General features: G+C 41.0%; 1 protein-coding gene across 3 annotated transcripts in view; it reads right to left on the reverse strand.

Annotated features, from left to right (window-relative positions):
- Positions 1–22,328, reverse strand: part of GUCY2F (guanylate cyclase 2F, retinal) — a 134,986-nt gene that overhangs the window by 107,720 nt on the left and 4,938 nt on the right. For 2 of the 3 annotated variants that reach the window (XM_077478978.1, XM_077478997.1), the window contains exon 2: positions 10,518–11,361. In XM_077478978.1, the coding sequence (XP_077335104.1) occupies positions 10,518–11,259 (742 nt within the window). In that variant the 5' untranslated portion in view covers positions 11,260–11,361. The remainder of the gene's footprint in view (positions 1–10,517; positions 11,362–22,328) is intronic. The other variant, XM_077478987.1, reaches the window with a different exon arrangement.

Here is a 22,328-nt window from a genome sequence, read left to right on the forward strand (position 1 = left end):
TGTTCCCATCCAATAAAGACATTTTATGCACAGCCCATTAGGAGGCCAGGGCATTACCATGTGGGGAGTGTGGAACTGTGTGAGCTTTTTTGTAATGGTGACCTACAGAAAATAGCTATTAGCATATTTATCTCAGGAAGGCTTTAGGTTACACAGGAGAAAAAAAAATGGTGAAAGTGTTAAAGCGGGGTTCCACCCTAAAGTGGAACTTCCGCTGATCGGAACCCTCCCCCCTCCGGTGTCACAATTGGCACCTTTCAGGGGGAGGGGGGTGGAGATACCTGTCAAAGACAGGTATTTACACCCACTTCCGGGCATAGACTCCCATGGGAGTCTATGCCTCTTCCTGTCCTGCCGCGCTGTCTGCTGGGACACACACGGGTCCCAGAGACAGCGCGGACAATTCCTATTGCGCTGCGTGACTCACGCATGCGCAGTAGGGAACCGGGAAGTGAAGCCAATTCACTTCACTTCCTGATTCCCTCATCTAGAATGGTGACGGCAGCAGCCGAGAGCCGAGCGATCGATCGGCCTTGGCTGCCGACATCGCTGGACCCCGGGACAGGTGAGTGTCCATTTATTAAAAGTCAGCAGCTGTAGTATTTATAGCTGCTGGCTTTTAATATTTTTTTCCCCAGTACAGTCCCTCTTTAACTCTCTGACTTTGTTCAATATACACACAGTAATTTCTCTGATCATCAGTTCACCTGGTAATCGGAGAACCGCATTGCTTAACTGCTTGCCGACCAGCCACCGCAGTTATACTGCAGCAGGTTGGCATGGCTGCGAGAATGGCAGTAGCTGTACGTTGGCCACTTTAAGAGCTCTAGGGGGCGCACACGATGCCAGAGCCAATGCGCGTGGCTGGTGGCCGCGACATCCGCCAGCGACCCGCGATCGCTCCACAGAGAGCCAGAACAGGGATCTGTCAATGTAAACAGACAGATCCCCATTCTGTAAGGGAAGTAGAGAGAGATCCCACTGCAAGGGGCAACCAGACAGCTTTCCAGAAACGTCAGGCTGACAGCAAGCCAGATTCACCGGAACCAGAGTGTTTAAAGGGGACAACCGCAGCCAGGTAAGCTTGCACCTCCACTCCCCCCCCCCCCCAGTGATTGTTCCAGGGACTCCGTCCGACCGCCTACGGGGGTCAGGAAGGAATTTTTGCCCCACTGGTGCGTTTGGCTGCTACTGTCAGGGGGTTTTTCGCCTTCCTCTGGAACAACCATAGGTTAGCATACCCCTACCTCCGGCCTCCTTTCCATTTTTTACGCTATCCTAGGACGACTATTCCAGATCACAGCCAGACTTCTTTTCTGAGCGGAGACCTCCACCTTAAGTAAAGGTAGCGGGAACAGCCAGCAACCGAATACAACAACTCCTTCCGCATCCATATAGGCATCCCCTGATCAACTTGCGCGCTAATAGCCTCAAGCACGGCGGCAAGTCTGATACCTAGCCCCACCTCAGGATCAATACCCTGATCAGGATCATCATCTTAGGCCCATAGTACCATCAACAGCATCCACAAACCATGTGCTACTTCAAATACTCAGCTGAAGTTCTGCACAGACTAAGGAACATCAACACCACATTGCCATCTTCCATACAAAAAATACTTCAAAGAGAACAACTATTAAAAACCGGACGACAACCAGCTCCCAACCACAGGAAGACATCTACTCGACCACTACAATTAGATTGTGCCTTGATTAACGCCAGGTCTGCAGTCAAACATAGACTGGAAGTACACGACTTCATCATCGAGAACAATGTAGACTGCCTCTTCATCACCGAAAGCTGGTTAACCTCTGACTGCAACACCATCCTCACCGAATTGGTGCCGGAAAACTACAGGATCCTAACCGAACACCGGATAGGGAAAAAAGGAGGAGGCCTAGCAGTGATCTTTAAAGGTCACCTGGATCTCACTAAACCATCATCTCAGAACCCAGTTCCTTTTATGGAAACCCTGATGCTACATCTTCAACCAACACCCCATGACACCACTCATATTCTACTGTGCTACAGACCACCGGGACCAAAGTCCAATCTTCTTTCACCCCTCACGGAATCCTTTGCAATTCACACCCTAAAATTCAAAAATTTCCTGGCACTCAGAGATTTCAACCTTTGGGCAAACGAGCCTAAAGACCCCATCGCGACTGCCTGCATCAATCAACTAGAAGAACTGGGTCTACAGCAACTGATAAAGAATCCCACGCATGGGTCAGGACACACCCTGGACCTCATTTTCAAACAGAACATCGACGTCAACATACTCGACAACATAACTCTGCCATGGACGGATCACCACGCCATCAAATTCAAAATCACTACCAACATCACCAACGCAAAACGGAAACCTGTAACAACGCACTGGACCAGATCGCATAAAAAACTGTACTCCGAAGCCTTCAAAACCACTCTGTCCAAAAAGATATCTACAATAACCTTAAACCACTCTACGGAGGAAACACTCAACTCCCTGAACAAGGCATTACTGCAATCAGCAGACTCGGTAGCACCAAAACGCAGGGCACTCATCAGGAAGAAAAATGCTGGATGGTTTAATAGCTCCCTCTCCGTACTAAAGCAAGAACGCAGAAGAGCGGAAAGAACATGGAGAAGAAATCCCACCGAGGAAAACCTATTTAACTACAAAGGTCTGACAGAGAATTATCGGAAAGCAATCTTCAAAGCCAAAAAGGACCACTTCTCATATACAATGTCAACGGCCACAAACCAACCACGGGAACTGTTTAAACTGGTTAATCAATCAATGAATCCGGTGTGCCTAGAACCCCCAGAAAGCGAATCCCAGAATTACTGTGACAAACTGTCGGATTTTTTCATCGATAAAGTCAAAACCATCAGGGAAACAATTTGTCAGAAGAAAACATCCAACCTCAGCCAGCAAATACATAAAGAGGATGTCTGCACCAACATACCGCAACCGCCAAAATTTTCACTATCCCCAATTACCGTAGACACCGCAAAAAACATCATTAATAAACTGCGTGACAGTACCTCACCTATTGACATCATCCCCACAAAACTACTGAAAGAATGCTCCGACATCGTGGCTCCAACCATAACCCACCTCATAAACCGATCATTCCACAAAGGGATTGTTCCCAGCATCCTCAAACAAGGCATCGTCAAACCTCTACTCAAGAAACCAAACCTGGACCCTCAGGATCCAAACAACCGTAGGCCGATTACAAGCCTCAACACCATTTCTAAGATCATAGAGAAAGCTGTAGTACATCAGCTACAACTTCACCTGGATACTCACAAACTCCTGGACCCGCTGCAATCAGGCTTCCGCCCGGGTCATGGAACAGAAACAGCTCTCCTCAAGATTTGGGATGACGCCCTCGAAGCAGCAGATGATGGAGAGCCGTGTCTCCTCGTACTGCTAGACCTAAGTGCAGCGTTTGATACAGTAGATCACAATACTCTACTCGTCCGCCTCACAGAAGTAGCCGGAGTCCAAGACATAAATCTCCAATGGTTCGCGTCCTTCCTAGGAAATCGGTCACAGACAGTGAAACTAGGAAACTTCCTCTCCGAAACTCGGGCAGTCACCTGCGGAGTCCCTCAAGGTTCTCCGTTGTCACCCGTTCTCTTCAACATTTACATTCGCCCACTCCTTCAAATCATCAGATGCTCAGATCTCTGCTTCCACTCTTACGCTGACGACACGCAACTTTATTTCCGGATCAATGGAAAAAAAGATCACCAACAACAACTTGAAAACTGCCTCAAATCAATAGAGGACTGAATGACCACCAACCCCCTATAGCTGAACCAATCAAAGACAGAGCTTCTTATCTTACACCCAAATCATAAGCCCGCAACCAAAACCTCCTGGTCTCCAACAACCGTCTTTGGGCAGACTATCTCCCCAAAGACCAAAGCGAAGAGTCTCGGGGTTATTTTAGACGCACAAATGTCAATGAATGCGCAAATAGGATCTGTAGTCAGTCGATCTCACCATCTGCTGCGCATGCTTCGCAGACTCATCCCTTTTATCCCAAAGAATGACAAAGCAGTGGTAGTTGGAACAATCATTAATTCACGACTGGACTACGCAAACTCGCTTTACATAGGATTACCACAATATCAACTTGCGCGATTACAACTGATCCAAAACACGACGGCAAGGCTGATAACAGGAAAAAAACCCTGGGAATCCATTTCTCCTTCACTGAGGAGCTTACATTGGCTAACCGTAAAAAATCGGATCACGTTCAAGACCCTTTGCCTCACCCACAAATGCGTGCATAGAGAAGCTCCGCAATACCTAATGGAGAAAATAAATCATTACACACCAAACCGCAGTCTTCGATCAGCCAACAAAAACCTCCTCCTCGTGCCCAAAGCCCGGTATAAATCCAAGGGTGATCGGAGATTCGCTGTCCAAGGGCCTCGGCTATGGAATGCTCTACCAATCAACATCCGCCTGGAAGAAAATCACCTGGCTTTTAGGAAAAAACTCAAGACCTTCCTCTTTTAGCAGATGATCAAAGCTCGCCACAGCGCCTAGAGGCGATTCAGTTCGCATTGTGCGCTATACAAGTATTTCATTCACTCATTCACTCAGATGTGCTGTTCCTAGTGATCAGGAACAGCGATCTCTCTCTACTCCCTGTCAGTACACTCCCCCCACAGTTAGAAACACCTCCTTAGGGAACACTTAACCCCTTGATCGCCCCCTACTGTTAACCCATTCCCTGCCACAAACATTTATACAGTATTTAGTGGATATTTTTAGCTCTGATCGCTGTCTAAATGTCAATGGTCCCAAAAACGTGTCAAAAGTGTCCGATCTGTACACCGCAATGTCACAGTCCCACTAAAAATCACTGTTCACTGCCATTACTAGTAAAAAAAAATTAAAACTCCTCCTACAAGCTTTAACCAAACACTGATAGAAGTCACTAGACTGCTATATACTGCTGATGAGAAAGGGTATTGAGCAGGTTATATAAAAAATAGAACAAATTCCCCCACAATGGGGTTTTTAGGCAGCAAAACAATAAATGTGTGGAAGTATGGTATAAAAGATTCCAATATTTATTAATGTAGAAAAATGTAGCACATAAGTTAAAACATGAGCTCCACTGAACAATTAAAAAATCAATTCAAAATAGTTCAAAGAATATATGAGAGACAATGGATGTGCAGTAGCAGACACGACTATTACAAACACTGTACAAGTACAGCAACAGTGAAGATATAGGGCTGATGCGTTTCAACCCACTACAGGGGTCTTCTTCAGAGGAATGGTCCGCTATAAAACAAGAATATTATGAGTATATATATCAATTAGTACTTATCTATAATATGATATGGGTGCCTAATAATTTGATAGGGTTACCCGATAATGCACATCCAGGAAGGTAAAAGGTATATAGTCCTAGTGGAGTTCTCTTTTTTAAGAGGACCGCCTCAGTATTCCCCACAGACAGAGAGTCCCAGAGCCCACAAAGTCACCGAATGCCAAGGAAAAAGCTCGAATCCAGCGGTATGGCTTGCAAGAGGTCACATTTATCCCTCACTTCCCAAGAAACGAGAAGTTATTCTCGTTTCTTGGGAAGTGAGGGATAAATGTGACCTCTCGCACTGACTGAGAAGCACTGACTTCGGGAGATGGTAATGAAACCTTCTAGGATGTGTAATGTGTAAACCAGGAGGCTGCAGGCAGCGGGGGAGGGGGGGTCTGGCAGAACCAAGACTATGTAATTCTTGCATGGGCATGGAATGAGAAAGTGGAAACAAGTATCAGCTGAGAAAGGTACTTGCTACTCCTCAAAATATTCCAAATGTGTAAAAGGAATGGGGGGGGGATTAATTACCAATGTCTTGAATGTGAATAAAGGTCTGCTTTAAAAGCAGCAGCTCCTATAATTCTTTTATACGGGTTAGTTTTAAGATAATTTGAGTGATTTTCAGTTTTTGCGCACAGATTTTTTGGGGCGTTTTCATTTACTGATCCATTTGCCGATTTTACGTGCTGCCTGGACTTAAAATACAAAAAGGATATGATGTTTATAAAATTCCTTCTTAGCTTTTCTGACACTCCAGCCACATATAAGATAATTATATTTGAGTGTTCTGCTTTTCCATTATGTTGAAGGTGGTGGCGGTGGAGAGGAGAGCCTTGAAGCTTATACGTTCACTGAAAGCTTGTACTTCAGATGTTTTTATCTTGACCCAGCTATCACCCATATACCAGACGGTGTGTTGAACCCCTGAGTGAGTTCTACACTCTCCTCTCACTCTCCTCCACATATAAAAGTGGAGAAATGCAGAACAAAAAGAGCAATATAATCATTCTTTGCCCTTGTACACACGGTCGGAGATTCCGACAACCAAATCCTTCGGATTTTGTCCGTCGGATTTTGTCCGAAACTGTTGTATACACATGGTTGGACGAAGTTGTCAGAAAATCCGATCGTTCTGAACGTGATGACATTATTTCATTACAACGGGACTACGTTCAGGCTAGTAGCCAATAGCTTTGATGTAGGAATTTGATCTGAGCATGCGTGGCACTTTGTCCGATCGGAATTCTCTACACATGATTGGAGTATGTCCGATCGGAGCATTTTGTCGGAAAATATTTCCGGCAAGTTGGAAAATTTGGTCCGACGGATATTCCGACGGAAACAGTCCGATGCAGACCACACACAGTCGGAATATCCGACAAAAAGCTCCGATCGGACACATTCCATCGGAATCTCCGATCGTGTGTACAAGGGCTTTGTGTGGCTGGATTGTCAGAAAGACTTACATCCTTGGGTTTTTCAAGCCTACTCTAAAACAGAAGCTTGTACATCCAAAATAGCCAATAGCCAAACCCAATCAAAGTAGCCTGGTCAATGGCTGGACATTAGGAAGACAAAATAATCTCACAACAAAGTGATAGCCCAACAGTCTTTTGATCCCTTAGGTAAAATGGACATCCTTTTGAGGACAGTAAATTGCACATTTTGAACGAAGAGGACAGCTGGTTATTTATCTACCCCAACTATCTAACATAAATATAAATATTTAGTCATATGACCATAGTTGCCAACATTCTCAAAAAAATTTAAGGACACTTTTTTTTTATGTAGGCAGAGTTTTATTTTAAGGGGCGGGGCATTCATTTGTAGGCATAGCCTAGCCAGAGAGGAAAAATGTGGCATGCAAAAAACGGGCGTGGTTTCAATTACACTAAATATTGGGCATGGCCTAAGGGGGTGTGGTTAAATAGAGTCTGAGATGTCTTACATAGTGGAGAATCTGGTAATATATAGGGAAAGAGGGATGGGGGGAGAGAGAGAGAGAGACACTTACAGAAAAGATCCATGCCCCAACACCGGAAGCCCAGGCACTGTTGAACACGCCACAATCCTCCAAACTTCCTTGCACACTTCAGCCTGTGCCAGCACTCCCATCACACAATCCTAGATTATTATTACTACCCTGTGTAACATCTGGCAATCCTCCCAACCATGAGAGCTGACATTACACTAAGAGGGGGAAACAGGCTCCGAAGGTGGAGATGAGTGCCTCCTATCTATTCTCCCTCCCTAATAAATCGTTATCATGGAAGGCAGACTTCTGGTCATGGGAGGAAGGGCACGGCAACAATCAGCAAAGGCTAAATAAATAAATAAGACAAGCCCATATGGTCACAGTGCTTGGCCAAGTATAAAAACACAAGTGAACTCTGAATGTGCAGGATGGTGGTGATGAGATTGTGAGCACCGTGCAGCTTCTACTGCTTTCATCCTCAAAAATCTTACATCAATGGTGACCAGCTCCAGGGTACAGATGCATCTCCCCCTCTCCCTCCTAGCTCCCTCTCTCTCTCTTCCCCCCCCCCCGCGCACGTCAGACCTGTAGAGGTGGTTGGGCTGGGGGCACTGAGGAAAGGTGAGTGGGGGTTGGTAGTCAGTGTATACATCGCTCCTCCACCACCCCTGCCCATTGAAGTGAATGCGCTGCCGAAGAACCTGCAAAGCAATTTGGCAGTGCTGCAAAATGGGCGCTATTAACCCTTTCTTCGGCCACTAGCGGGAATTAAAAGCGCCCCGCTAGTTGCCAAAAAGCTTGGCTATAGCAGCTGTAAAGCACCGCTAAAACTAGCAGGGCTTTACTGCTAATACCCCCCCCCCCCCCGCCCCAGCGTGAAAGTAGCCTTACACTTTCAAACATATTTTTGGACAATCAACATATGGTTTGACTCATTCCGTATTGATTGAATCAAAGTGACGGTATTGCTTGTGTGGCTATAAATGCTTAGTCATGTACCTTACGATCAGACAGCTAAATAATATTTTTAATACAAAGCTTTGGACTTAGTTAATACCTGCATTGATCTCTGAAATGTGATCAGCGGTAACTGCTGTTCAGAGAGAGGTATGGGTGTAGATGACAAGCTTTCAGGAAGCGATACTGCCACCACCACAGAAAAATTACCTTTTTTTAATGGGAATACTGTGCAGCAACCACAAGCCTTTTTCACTGGAACGTACAACCCTGTCTGGCTGCCTTTGCAGCTATAGGTAGAGCAGTAAAAACACTGTTCGACCGCCTATTTTTACCACCATCACAAGTATAAACAAGCCCTTACTTATATTGTAATGTTTTTATCAAAAAAGAAAGCATCTTTATGTCATGTGACACAATGGGGTCTTTTTTTATAAAGCTGAGAATGTTACTTTCACAAGCATTTGCTGGTAGAGAATCAATTATTAAAACACTTGGACCTGGATGATTCTCAACCAGAAAATGTTTGTAAAAGTAGCATTCTCCACTTTAAAAATAGACCCCTACATGTAAATACATACATCATGACACCAAAAGGGTACAATATACTGAGAGGTAAAAATTAAAAATGTAACAAAACTTTGCAACAGCTTGGGGGTGTCTGTAGATATTTAATGGTTGTGAGCCCCTTAAGTGTAGGAACCCAGAATTGTGCCAGTGAACTCAGCATAGTTGGCAAGTATTACACGGGCATGCTCTATGCTGCAAACATAATACAGCCAAATGGGATTTTGTTGCAGGGACATTTTAATAATTAATCCTTATTTACGCTGGATAATGTTATTGCCAGTGTTCTATGCTGTTTATTTAGATAACAGCCCTATTTCCATTTAAACAAGTTGTTTTGACCAGCAGATGTACGTGTACAGCATGCAAAGGGAAAAGGGGGATGAAAATAACTGTCTGGACTCAGATTACCATGGCTTTGATCCTGCTTTTCTTTATCATTTTATTTGTTCTTCTTACTATTTTTTTTTTTTAACAAAACAGGTTTCCATGCCTATCAGATCACGGCCATCAATGCTATTAGGTATTTCACCTCTGGGGTGGACAAACTGCCTGTGTAGCTAGTAAGCTCCAAAGGGAAGCGATTAAACAAGAGAGTCTATCAGGAATCTGCACAGAAAGCAACACGAGGGTCAGCTAATAACGATACATGTCTACCCAATGCCCCCAGCCTGTCTAATACCAATTATTTGGGCACCAATCTGTAGTAATCATATCCTAAAAAGAATACATACCAGTTTGTAGGATAATGGCCATGAAATGTGATGCTGGTATTGACTTATATAGAATAAATGAATACTAACACATGGCAGAAAACAGGGCAAATGTGCCCAGGCAAAACAAATTGTATTGTAGATGCCATGTGTGTAAAATATGAAGGCAGACTGGATGGACAGCAGATATGCAGAGCAACAAAAAGATCCTAAACAATTTGTTTATTTCTAAACACATTTTTAGCACCATTGTTCCTCATGAATGGTCATATAACATGTATTACATGGTAGAAATAAAGTGTTAGTATACCCATCACCCACCACCCTCATATAATACTACACCGCTACCATCACCAGAATACTATTGGTAGGATTTAAGTCTGAACTGCAAGCACAGATAAAGAAATATCCAGATATTAATTAATTAAACTAGAACTAGCAAAAATACCTAAATCTGTCTGAATATTAGTCTCCCGTAATCCCAAACACTGCAGTTCTCACACTGGGCGAAGGAGGGTTAGCATTTTTAGCCAATTAGAGCTCAACTGCTTTTCCAACTGCTGTTAATCAACCGTTTGAGCATGCTTACAGAAAGATAGAGCCAAATGATGAACTCATCTGTTTAAGTTCTTGCTACATTGGTAACCAAGTAGTATTGCTTAACTGCAACAGAGGAAAATTAGGTCACTAACCAAGTTGCGCTGTCCAGCAGGAGTGTCTGGACCACAAGGATGGCAGAATACAATTACAACTTCTTTAGTAGGTATAACCATTCATATATATTAATTTAAACTTAGCTCGTTGTCTTTAGTTTTAAGTGTGAAATCTGAGTATACTGATTAAAAAGCAATACTTTATAACAGAACTATATGTTATTTAGTATCTTTGTGATGGCATAGTTAGCCTTCATGCACACAAGCAGCTACATAGCATTAAGAATAGACAGGCTAAACAATGTGTCCAACTTACAGCGTAGATTGTCAACCTTGCGCACTTTATCCAGAGCTTGCCGAATGCTATGATTGTCCTCTCCCATACATATAACAATTCCAACTGGCAAACCATTATTGCGCAGTGCATTTGCCACTTTCCTGCCAGTATCCTTCCAAATGTCTTCATTGGATGAAATGACTCCAACATGCGCCCACTGAAAATACTTCATTACATTAAAAAGAACCCTGGTGGGTGAGGGTAGCGTTCTGGCAAAAGTTGGGTAACTTTTCACATTCTCCAGCTCATAGTTGATGCAGGCCCAAGAAAACACAGCTTTATTCCAGTTCTTTCCTAAAAGAGTAGCAGCATCACAATATCCAGGGTTTGAAGGGCCAATAAAGCCTGAAGCAGTCCCAGAGTATGTAAGAAATGTTGAAAGCGCTTTTGAGGTTTGGCAGTCTTCATCAATTATCACATAATTAAAGTTAAGGCCTAAGTCTAAGGTAGCATCTTTATTGATGCGTTCAACAGCTAACTTGGCAGCGATATGTGGAAGAGCTTTAGAAAACAAAGGATCACAGGACCAAGGTCCGACAACACCAACTTTGTATGGAAGAGAGTTCACAAAGTGTGGAAAGAAGACAATCGCCAGGATTGACCAGCAGAAAAGAAACTTGGATGGTAAAGATGAAAATGTGAGGTATTCACTTTCAGTCCATCTTGGGTAAATGTTACATCTTATTACAAATCTATGAAAAGACCAGGGCTCTTGTAGCATTGCACTCCTGCATGTAAATGTACTAGGCAAAAAAGAGATACATCCAGCTTTATTTTATAAAGGGCAGGTGATGGTTACGATTGCATATCCAGTGTAGGCCTGCTAACAGAAACAAACAAAGGTCATTTTTACAGGATATATAAGGCAGTTACCTTTGTAGTACATATACACTCTAATATGTCAAACATTCTTGATCAATGCAAGTTCTAAATACATGGTAATTATTCATATACTCAAGTAGACTGAAGACTGGAAATATTTTTTTCTTTAGAAAAATATTTAGGTAAGTATTCAATATCACTCTATTGGGTTAATCCTAAATGGCCCGTTTTGTTCTTCAGTATCATATTATGTGGCTGATTTAGGCAAGGTAACGTACCTTCCATTAGTTCAGGCAAAATTAATCTTTAAAGTGTATTACCCTAGCATTTCATATTCATGATGCGTGTCTGTTATACTATCTACTTGTGTACTCCTGTTCTCTTTGCATTGCTTTCTTTGTAAAAAAATACCTAGTGAACCCACCAATTCCCCTACTTTCTTATTTAAAACTAACTAAGCATATAAGCTCAGTTCATTCCTCCGTTGAGGAATAGGGAAATAAAGGCCTACGGTCAATATTAGTAAGCCCTGTTTGGTTAACGTTGTGGAAGTGTTCACTCTGACGTTAATGTCAACACATATATGTATGAAGACAAGTGTAAGATGTAACTGTTAATACATGTATGTAATATCCTTTTATTTTTGATAAAATCAATAAATAAATATTAAAAAAGAAAAGCATATAAGCTCATTCATTGCAGCGTAGTAAGCTTTATGACTGGTTATCTGATTACTTATAAAAGAAAGAAAAAAAAAGGAGTGTGTCTATGGGAATGTTTGAACATTCTTCCAGAAGCACATTTGTGAAGCCAGGAACTGATGTTGGCTGAGAAAGTCTCCGCTCTAGTTCATCTCAAAGGTGTTCTATCAGGTTGAGGCATCTCCTCCACCCAAACTCACTCATCCATGTCTTTATGGACTACACTTCAACAGAAGGATGTGGCTCTCTAATTTAGCCACATGACTGTAATTTTCAGTTATCATTAGTCTCGATTGAAAGCAACTGTTATTTTTATTAAATTAATTATAGTTATTCAGATGTGTTAGCTTTGCAAATTGAACCTAATGCCTTTAGCCTGCATCTACTCTTTTGCAGATTATTGAGCATACCCTAGGTACCTCCTCTAGACACACATACCTTCCCACCTCACAGTCACGTAACCAAGTCACTGAATTATTGCCTCCCTGTAGAAATCACATCTCAATCAAAAAATATGTGCATTTTATTTTTTGGAAATACACAGTTTTTGTAATTTAAATATTTTTATCCATACAGTAAAAAGTACACTACTTTTTTAATGCACATTTTTTTTCATTCAACAAATGGGAACAGTTTTGCTATGCTACTTTCAAAAGATCTCTGTAACATGTCGTCTTTAGATAAATACTGGAAATTAAAAAGGCATAATGTTCCTGTCGTGTAGTGACGATACAAAAATTGTAGTAGATTGCACTCCTACATGTAGATACACTGCAGTACAAGAAAAGACCATAAACAGGAGAGAGCTGCAATAATATAGAAAACCCAATTCATGATTTTGGGGAAAAAAAACTACATTATACTATTTCCAGAGTCTGCTGTGAAACAAATGCACGTCACGTACCAGCAAAACTGCATTAATTTGTTGTCTTGAAAGATTCACAAACAATATTGTTTGAGTTGCAGTTTATATATCTCCATTTTATGAAATTCATAAAGTTCCAGAGTGTTGTTGCTACCTTGTTAATATAACCCAACAGATTAAATATTACCCATTATGCCTCAATGTATGTAGCTAGCTGTAATTCTCTTAGGCCTTTGGGCTCTTGTTTCATGTCTCACCTATTTCTGTCATTCTCCATCAATGGCTCCATGGGCTCCAGTTGAGTTATAATCATTGAAGTCAGAATTATTCCATTAAAATGTAAATTTAGGAAGTACACAAACATGAAATCTCGGGCCTCTGGGTCACTGAACCTCTAATGCATTATAGGTTTACAATGCAAAATACACAACACACAAATCACAACATTCCATCTACTTAATCGGATTGTTTTGAGAACATCCAATCGTCATGGCGTACAGATTCAATCTTTTTTTTTTTAGCATAAACACATTAAATCTGTTGCACTAATTGATTTTTAAAGTGAAAACATGATGCTATTTCAATGACAGCATTGTTAAGCTTACTTGAAGCTAATGTTGGATGTCCCAAAATAGAAATTTAGAAGGAAACAATACTTCTACGTTGCCGTAATCTAAAATACTAAATGAGGTTTAAGCTAGCCGAATATCAAACTATTAGAGAGGTACCATCATATAGACCTATAACGATATAATCAGGCAAATGTGACATGCAGTGTTTTTGTTAGGTTACATTTTTTACATTTTATTTTTTATGACATAAACATGCAACCCAGTTTGAAGGGTTTAAAGTACCTTCTTCTTGCTCCCTGGTGTCTCATTTTCTTTTTCACTCCCGGGAACAAGGATAGGGACATAAAAGAAGTGGAAACGCGCCCAAATGGGCAACGTATGCCTATAGATATGCACAGGTATTTATTCTGCTATAATGTTTAATGTTGTGTTGTAATGGATGTGGTCGTGAGAGTTATAAGTGAAATGCCTATTTCTGGTACTCTTATAGGTATAAGAGCTTATCTTTCATTATCAGTTATCAACCTTAATCATAATTAAGATGTCTGCCAGCTTCTCCCTTCATGTGGAATAAAACTGCAAGGGTTAAAAAGAGCAACGTCAAAAAAAAAGACTGCGCCTGTTTTCGGCAACATGAGACTACACCCAAGAGGAAGAAGGGGCTGAAAACGTTTCCCTTTTTTAGACATAAGCTAAAAAGCTTATACTCCGTCACAATAATGAATATGTATAATTTGTGGTTTGTACACGCTGTCTTTTATCTAGTTTTTGATTTGATAGTATGATATCAGGCTATGAGCATATCAGTCAGAGATCCAGGAAATAAAAAAGCAGAAGTATCTGAATACTGAACTACGTATGTGTCAGTGTTTGACTTCAAGTGTGCACACTTATATTAAGGATTAATTTGGTCAGGGGGACAGAAACAAAATATCGGGCTTTTCTAGTCCACGTTCCAAAACAGTGTAAGATGAATGAATATTATAATATAATTACAAGATATTCTTTTAGAAGTGTATTTATTACACAGTGTTATATAGAAAACATACTGCTGACTTTGTATACCCTTGTTAATATTTAACACTTCTCAACTTATTGTCTTCAGTGTTTGTTTGTCATAAAAAAAATATATAATAAAAACTCATTTAAAAAAATGGATGTGATTTAATTTTTGCATAGCATATTTTCATAATTGTACTTTATTAACAGCTTTCTGTAGCTTGTACAAATATTATATTTAAGATGAAAGTCACCAATTTGGAATTTTTTGAAGATTAGGAGACAATCTTGTACTTATTGATCTGAATGATGCTTGCTGCAAAACTGCTCTAGGGGTAAACAATTAAGAAGACAGTTCAGAAAACTGGTTTAATTTGTTGTTGTTCTCCCTGTGACAAGCAGCACCAGAAGCATTTTTCCCACATCTCAGTCTCCCACCATAGACTCATAATAATGAATGCTTGGTAGAGCAAACCTTCAAGTTTAATAAGTTAGATCATACCTGCCTATCCAAAAGCTTTTTAAATCCACGAACGACTTAAGATAGTGTATCATTGCTGATTTCTGCTAGGATGAAATGCGTTAGTGGAATGGCTTCATGGTGAGTCTGTTGTTTACAATAAGTACAAGCAGACAAACAATTATGATAATAGCTCTAATCTTGAACAATAAACCAGTAATATCTTATATAATAACAAGCAGAGTGCTGGAGCTCCTTAAATCCTATGGTAATAATGATTTTCTGAAAGGCAACACACAAACACACCCACACAGCTTATGCTTAAAGCAAAACTTAACTGCATCTGAACACCACAAACGGAAAATTCTATTTAATTCATTTTTAATTTTTACAGCAAACACACCCATCCATCCACGTCTCTGTGCTTTATTATGTTGCCGTAACACTTAAAAAAAAAAACACCCACCTAGCGTTTTTAGCCTGTCATGAATAAGGACAGATGACTCATATAGCATTTACTTCCTGGAATACATCTGTCCTCAGGTCAAGCATACGATCAGGACTGAGTGCCTAACTGATAAAAACCCTCCTCTCGTCCTCCAGATGAAATAAAAAATGCCCATGAAGACTCTTGGGATGTATGACATAATTTTGACCTAGGCCAGAAACCAGAAAGCAACTGAAGAGACGTTAAAAAAAGTTTTAAACAGGTAAATATACAGTGTCTTGCAAAAGTATTCACTAGGGATGAGCCTGATGTTCCAGTAAAAAGTATGTTCGTAAGAACATCGGGTGTTCGCCTGTTCGCCGAAAAGCAAACAATTTGGGGTGTTTGCGGCAAATTCAAAAGCCACGGAACACCCTTTAAAAGTCTATGCCCTTGTACACACGGTCGGAGAATCCGTCGGAATGTGTCCTATCGGACCGTGTTGTTGGATAATCTGACTGTGTGTGGTATGCATGGGACTGTTTCCGCCGGAATATCCGTCGGACCAAATTTTCAAACTTGCTGGAAATATTTTCCGACAAACTGGTCCGATAGTACATACTCCGATCATGTGTAGAGAATTCCGATTGGACAAAGTGCAATGCATGCTCAGATCAAATTCCTACATCAAAGCTATTGGCTACTAGCCTGAATGTAGTCCCATCGTAACGAAATTACGTCATCACGTTCTGAAAGATCGGATTTTTCAACAACTTTGTCCGACCGTGTGTATGCAACAGTTTCGGACAAGATCCGACGGACAAAATCCGACGGATTTGGTTGTCGAAATGTCCGACCGTGTGTACAAGGGCTTAGGGAGAAATCAAAAGTGCTCATTTTAAAGGCTTATATGCAAGGTATTGTCATAAAAAGAGTTTGGGGACCTGGGTCCTGCCCCAGGGGACATGTATATAACTTGCATATTAACGCTTAAAATTATCACTTTTGATTTTTCACGTTCGTGTCCCACAGACTTTTATTTATTTTATTTTTTTATCGCCACATCAGTGAACACATTCGGGGAGCCCCAAATCAACTCTAACGTTTATCGTAGCCCCGAGTCTATTCAACATCATTATAGAGTTTATCTTTTATATCTGTGTGGGATATTTTTTTTTCCCCACTTATCTGCTTCCCTTAGTCATTTTTATACAAAAAAGAAAAAAGAGAAAAAAATTTACCCACCCTAAACCTACGAAATAACAAATTAAATTTATTAAAATATGCATCGGGGATCGGGATTGGCAACATTTGAATTGTATATACTATTTTTGGGAGTATTATCATCTTTAAGCAGTTTATCCTATTGATCCAAGATCTCTGTCTAGGGGCCATGCTATTTAGTTGAGTCTTGATATCATTCATTAACGGGACAAAATTTTGTTGATAAAGCTTATCTTGTGTGGCGGTTATTTTTACCCCTAGGTACTTAATTTCCTTATCCCTCCAAATGAAGGGAAATGTTTTTTTTGAGCCTTTGCACTTCCTGTGGGGCAAGGTTTATATTTAAAATTTCCGACTTTGCTGGATTCATCTTAAAGTTTGATACTTCCCCATAAAATTTTAAGATGTTCAATAAACCCGGATTTGTAACATAAAACAGAACATCATCCGCATACGCAGCTATTTTATGGACTTCATTATCCATCTGCAGAACTTTAATTTCGGGATTCGATCTTATCCTCGTCAGCAGTGGTTCCATTGTTAGAATAAATAATAAAGGGGATAGGGGACAGCCCTGCCGTGTCCCATTGAACATCTCAAAAGGCGGCAACAGTGACCCGTTTATTTTGACCCTCGCCGTGGGATGTTTGTATAGAGCATTTATCTGGTCTGTGTCCCACAGACTTTAATGGTGTTCGCGTTTTCAAACACATTTTTTGCCTGTTTGCATGTTCTGCTGCGAACCGAACTGGGGGGTGTTCAGCTCATCCCTAGTATTCACCCTCCTTGGCATTTTTCATGTTTTGTTGCCTCACAACCTGGAATTAACACAGATTGTTTGAGAATATGCTTTCTTCTGGCCACTCTGCCATAAAGCCCAACTCTATGGAGCGTACGGCTTATTGACATCCTCTGTACAGATACTCCAGTCTCTGCTGTGGAACTCTGCAGCTCATCCAGAGTTACCTTAGGTCTCTGTGCTGCCTGTCTGATTAATGCCCTCCATCCCCGGTCCTTGAGTTGTGGTGTGAGGCCATCTCTTGGCAGGTTTGCTGTTGTGCTATGTTCTTTCCATTTGGTTATGATAGATTTGATGGTGCTCCTAGGGATCATCAAAGATTTGGATATTTTTTTATAACCTAACCCATACTTCTCAACAACATTGTCCCTTACTTGTTTGGAGAGTCCCTTGGTCCTCATGGCAGTGTTAAGGTTAGTGGTGCCTTTTGCTTAGGTGTTGCAGCCTCTGGGGCCTTTCAAAAAGGTGTGTATAGGTAATGAAAGATCATGTGAGATTGCACACATGTGGACATCATTTCACTAATTATGCGACTTTCGAAGGTAATTGGCTGCACCAGAGCTTTTTATGAGCTTCATAACAAAGGGGGTGAATACATACGCACATGCCAATTATCAGGGTTTTTTTTTTCTGATGTATATATTTTTCTAATTTTACTTCACCAACTTAGACTATTGTGTTCTGATCCATCACATATAATTCTCATTAAAAAAACATTGAACTAAAGGCTGTAATGTAACAAAATAGGTAAAAAGCCAAGGGGGTGAATACTTTTACAAAGCACTGTAATGTACCTTTCTATTTATTTACTAAACTAGCAGCATGAGGGTTAAAATTGATTATTGTTGATTATGAGAGTAAAGTTCCACTTTAAGCCCAGCATAAGGTCACACTGACATTTAGTATGGCATTATAGGAGGTGGCCCTGAAAGGAGTTCAGTAGCGCATTGCAGAGGTAAGCAGTGCTATTAAAGTAGGATGTAGAATCTAATGGGGAATGCTAAACCCAGTGTTACGTTTTTATCTTTACAGAAAGTTTGGCGTTTAAGGCCTCATGCATACTACAGCTGTCAAACTTCCATTTTAAAGGTATGTGACATTTTTATTTTCTGACCCTAAACACCCCTCTACGTAAGCTTATGTGTCCATGCACAAATAGGCTTTTAGATGAGTTTATAGGCAAGGGCATTTAGTGGCATCTGAACACATCAGAACTGCATTCAGGAGAGAAACATTGGGCAGAAAAAAACACTTGAAGCACCTGAAGCACAGTGCCTTGAAATAGTATTCATACCGCATTAAATTTTCCACATTTTGTCATGTTACAACCAAAAAACGTAAATGTATTTTATTGGGATTTTATTGATAGACCAACACAAAGTGGCACATAGTTGTGAAGTGGAAAGAAAATGATAAATGGTTTTCAAAATGTTTTATAAATAAATATCTGAAAAGTGTGATGTGCATTTGTATTTAGCCCCCTTTACCCTGATACCCCTAATAAAATCTAGTGGAACCAGTTGCCTTGAGACGTCACCTAATTAGTAAATATAGTCCACTTGTATGTAATTTAATCTAAGTATAAATACAGCTGTTATGTGAAGCCCTCAGAGGTTTGTTAGAGAACCTCAGTGAACAAACAGCATCAGAATACACCAGACAGGTCAGGGATAAAGTTGTGGACTAGTTTAAAGCAAGGTTGGATTATAAAAATATCCCAAGATTTGAACATCTCACAGATCACTGTTCAATCCATCATCCGAAAATGGAAAGAGTATGGCACAACTGCATACAGACCAAGACATGGCCGTCTGCCTAAACTAACAGGCCAGGCAAAGAGAGCATTAATCAGAGAAGCAGCCAATAGGCCCATGGTAAATCTGGAGGAGATGCAGAGACCCACAGCTCAGGTGGGAGAATCTGTCCACAGGACAACTATTAGTCATGCTCTCCGCAAATCTGGCCTTTATGAAAGAGTGGCAAGAAGAAAGCCATTGTTGAATGAAAGCCATAAGAAGTCCCGTTGCAGTTTTTTAGAAGCCGTGTGGGGGACACAGCAAACATGTGAAGTTGCTCTGATCAGATGAGACCACACTTTAACTTTTTGGCCTAAAAACAAAAAAGTTATGTGTGGCGGAAAACTAACACCGCACATCACCCTAAACACACCAACCCCACTGTGAAACATGGTGGTGGCAGCATCATGTTGTGGGGATGCTTTTTTTCAGCTTAGAAAATTTGAGAGCCATTGATAAACAGGTAGTGTTAAGCTGGCCATACATGGATCGATTTTCGGCCAGTTCAGCAGGGGCCAGTTGAATTTTAATCCATCTGAGGCCAATGTGGATGAACAGAAGTTGATCTATCAATCGAATTCTGTTCATCCACCCTGTCAATATTTTTTGTGCCATCAGCACTGTAGGCAATAGGCTGCAGTGCTGATATGCGCTATCAGAATACAAGAATACAAGACCCAGCAGGGAGGATTCTCCATACACCTTGAATAATTTTTTTCATTTAACCTGATGGTTGGCCTTAGAATGGTCCAGGTACCTACAGAATAGGAAGGTTACACTGGGCTCAACATTGCTATCAAACAATATCATGTTAGGCCTGTTACATGTTGTGTGGTAAGTATTAATAACGTTTTTCATATTACATTTAAATCTAGGAGCGCTTCTGTAATATGACAGGAACACTGCTAGATAAATACAGTAACTAGCTTTCTACCTACTTGAAAGAGACTGAATGGAACACAATTATCTTAATAACAAATTCCAAATTATGTTTTTTTGTGTAGACTTCTTTTAAATATCTTTTTGTTCTAGTTTTCTTTTAATTACTGTAGCAGCTGACCAAGGAATTCATACAAACCATTAGTCTTAAAGTAAGCATTGCAATAGAATGAACATGTACAGTATATGTTCTTGGATTGTGTTGTTTCTGTTTTTTTCTTTTGCTTTCATATGTCATATACCCTTGAAAAGTTTATTGTTTCAATGATGTTACATGGGTCAGAAGCCAGAAAAACAGAAGAGGAGTTGAGTGCACTTCAAGGCTATACAAGCTGTATATTAATAACACTGAAATGAACACTGATGCAAGCAGAGGGAAAAGAAAGAATCACAAGGACAATCTTGCAATCATTCTCATGTAGGAGAGCGTATGTGGTTATAGTATCCAGAATTATCAGCACTATTATGCTGTATTCATACCTGCTGTTAAAGTTACCTCTACCATAAACATTTTGACCTAATCCTAGACCAGATCTATATCAAAGCATTTTGTTTAGTCACTTTAAAAACCAGTGTGGCTGGCCACAAATACTGTTAGGCCCCTTTCACACTGGGGCGGTTTTCAGGTGCTACAGCGCTAAAAATAGCGCCTGTGTAGCACCTGAAATTCACCGCTCCTAAACCGCTCCTACCCATTGAAATCAATGGGGCAGCACGGCTATACCGCCGGCAAAGTGCCGCTGCAGCAGCGCTTTGCGGGTGGTTTTAACCCTTTTTCGGCCGCTAGCGGGGACAGACCGCCTCTATAATGATTTTTTTAGCGCCGCTTTACCACCTACGCCCGCACTGCCCCAGTGTGAAAGGGACCTTTGACATACACCCATGAGTCAAAATTTCCAGCCTAGCTTCTGTTTGGGTAGTTGGATTGACCCAGGTTTAGCTATTCCAGCAGTATCTAACTGCACCTGTCTACACGTTTATTGGGTCATTCCAGCACCACCCTTCTATAGGTATGCTTATCCACCTGTTAGCAGGCTACTCTAGCTGTTGGTTTAGTGTTTGGATAGCAAACGCCCTGTGGGAAGTAAGTTTATCTTCCACCTGAGCTGTAGATCTCTGCAGCCCCTCCAGAATTACAATGGACCTCTTGGCCTTCAGAAGTCACCTAATTAGTAAATAGAGTCCACCTGTGTCAGGGCTGGCTTAGCCCTTCCTTCTCTGGGCTGGCTGCTCAGCTGTCGGCTAATTTCCAACTCTCATCTCTCTCCACAGTTACCAGCTGTTCCTGATAATGATCGTTTGACCTGCCTACTTAAAGCTATCCAGCTCACTTCACCTCTGCCTTCGCCTTGGTCACATCACAAGAAACCATCTCCTATGTATCGGTTTAAAGACTGGCTTGCTGACATCCCTTCTGGCTCCTTATCCTGCTTGCTGTTGCTACTTGGATCCCTGACTTCTGTCCTGGCTGATTACCCGATCTGGTTATTGAACTCTGGCCTGGCTGACTACTCTATCTGGTTACTGGACTCTGGCTTTGCTTTGACTATGCTTTTTCTATTTACCTTTTTACTTTTATTTAATAAACAAGTGTGATTTAATTGTACTTCTGTCTCGGTCTGATTCATGGTTTCTGACAACCTGTGTGTAATTTAATCTAAGGTCAGGTATAAAGTTGTGGAGAAGTTTAAAGCGGGGTTAAGTTATAAAAAAATATCCCAAGCTTTGAACATCTCGCGGAGCACTGTTCAATCCATCAACCGAAAATGGAAAGCTACCAAGACATAACCATCTACCTAAACTGACAGGCCGGGCAAGGAGAGCATTAATCAGTGAAGTCGCCAAGAGGCAACTTGATAAAGAAAAACTTTTGTACACAACGGGAATGCTGACAGTACCAAATTTTAATTTACATTACATAGCCCTCCAACAATTACATATTTAGCATAGGAGAGGTACTGAACTTACCAGATTCCTTTACCTACTTTCAGTGATTGGCACTACTGAGTTTCCGACCCTTTATTTTTCATATCCCATGGGAAGCTATGCTGATAAAGCTATGCCCCCCCCCCCCCCCCCCCAAAATATTTTTAAATACACAAACTCCACTTTGAAAACAAAGTCTGAATTCCTCTTTGATTGAAATTGGTATTACTCATCTAGAACAATGATTTAATATTAATATT

This window comes from Lithobates pipiens, unplaced genomic scaffold (assembly GCF_037356315.1).
Source record: "Lithobates pipiens isolate NorthernLeopardFrog02 unplaced genomic scaffold, aLitPip1_a1.2 Scaffold_1, whole genome shotgun sequence".
In the NCBI taxonomy this organism is placed as follows: Eukaryota; Metazoa; Chordata; class Amphibia; order Anura; family Ranidae; genus Lithobates; species Lithobates pipiens.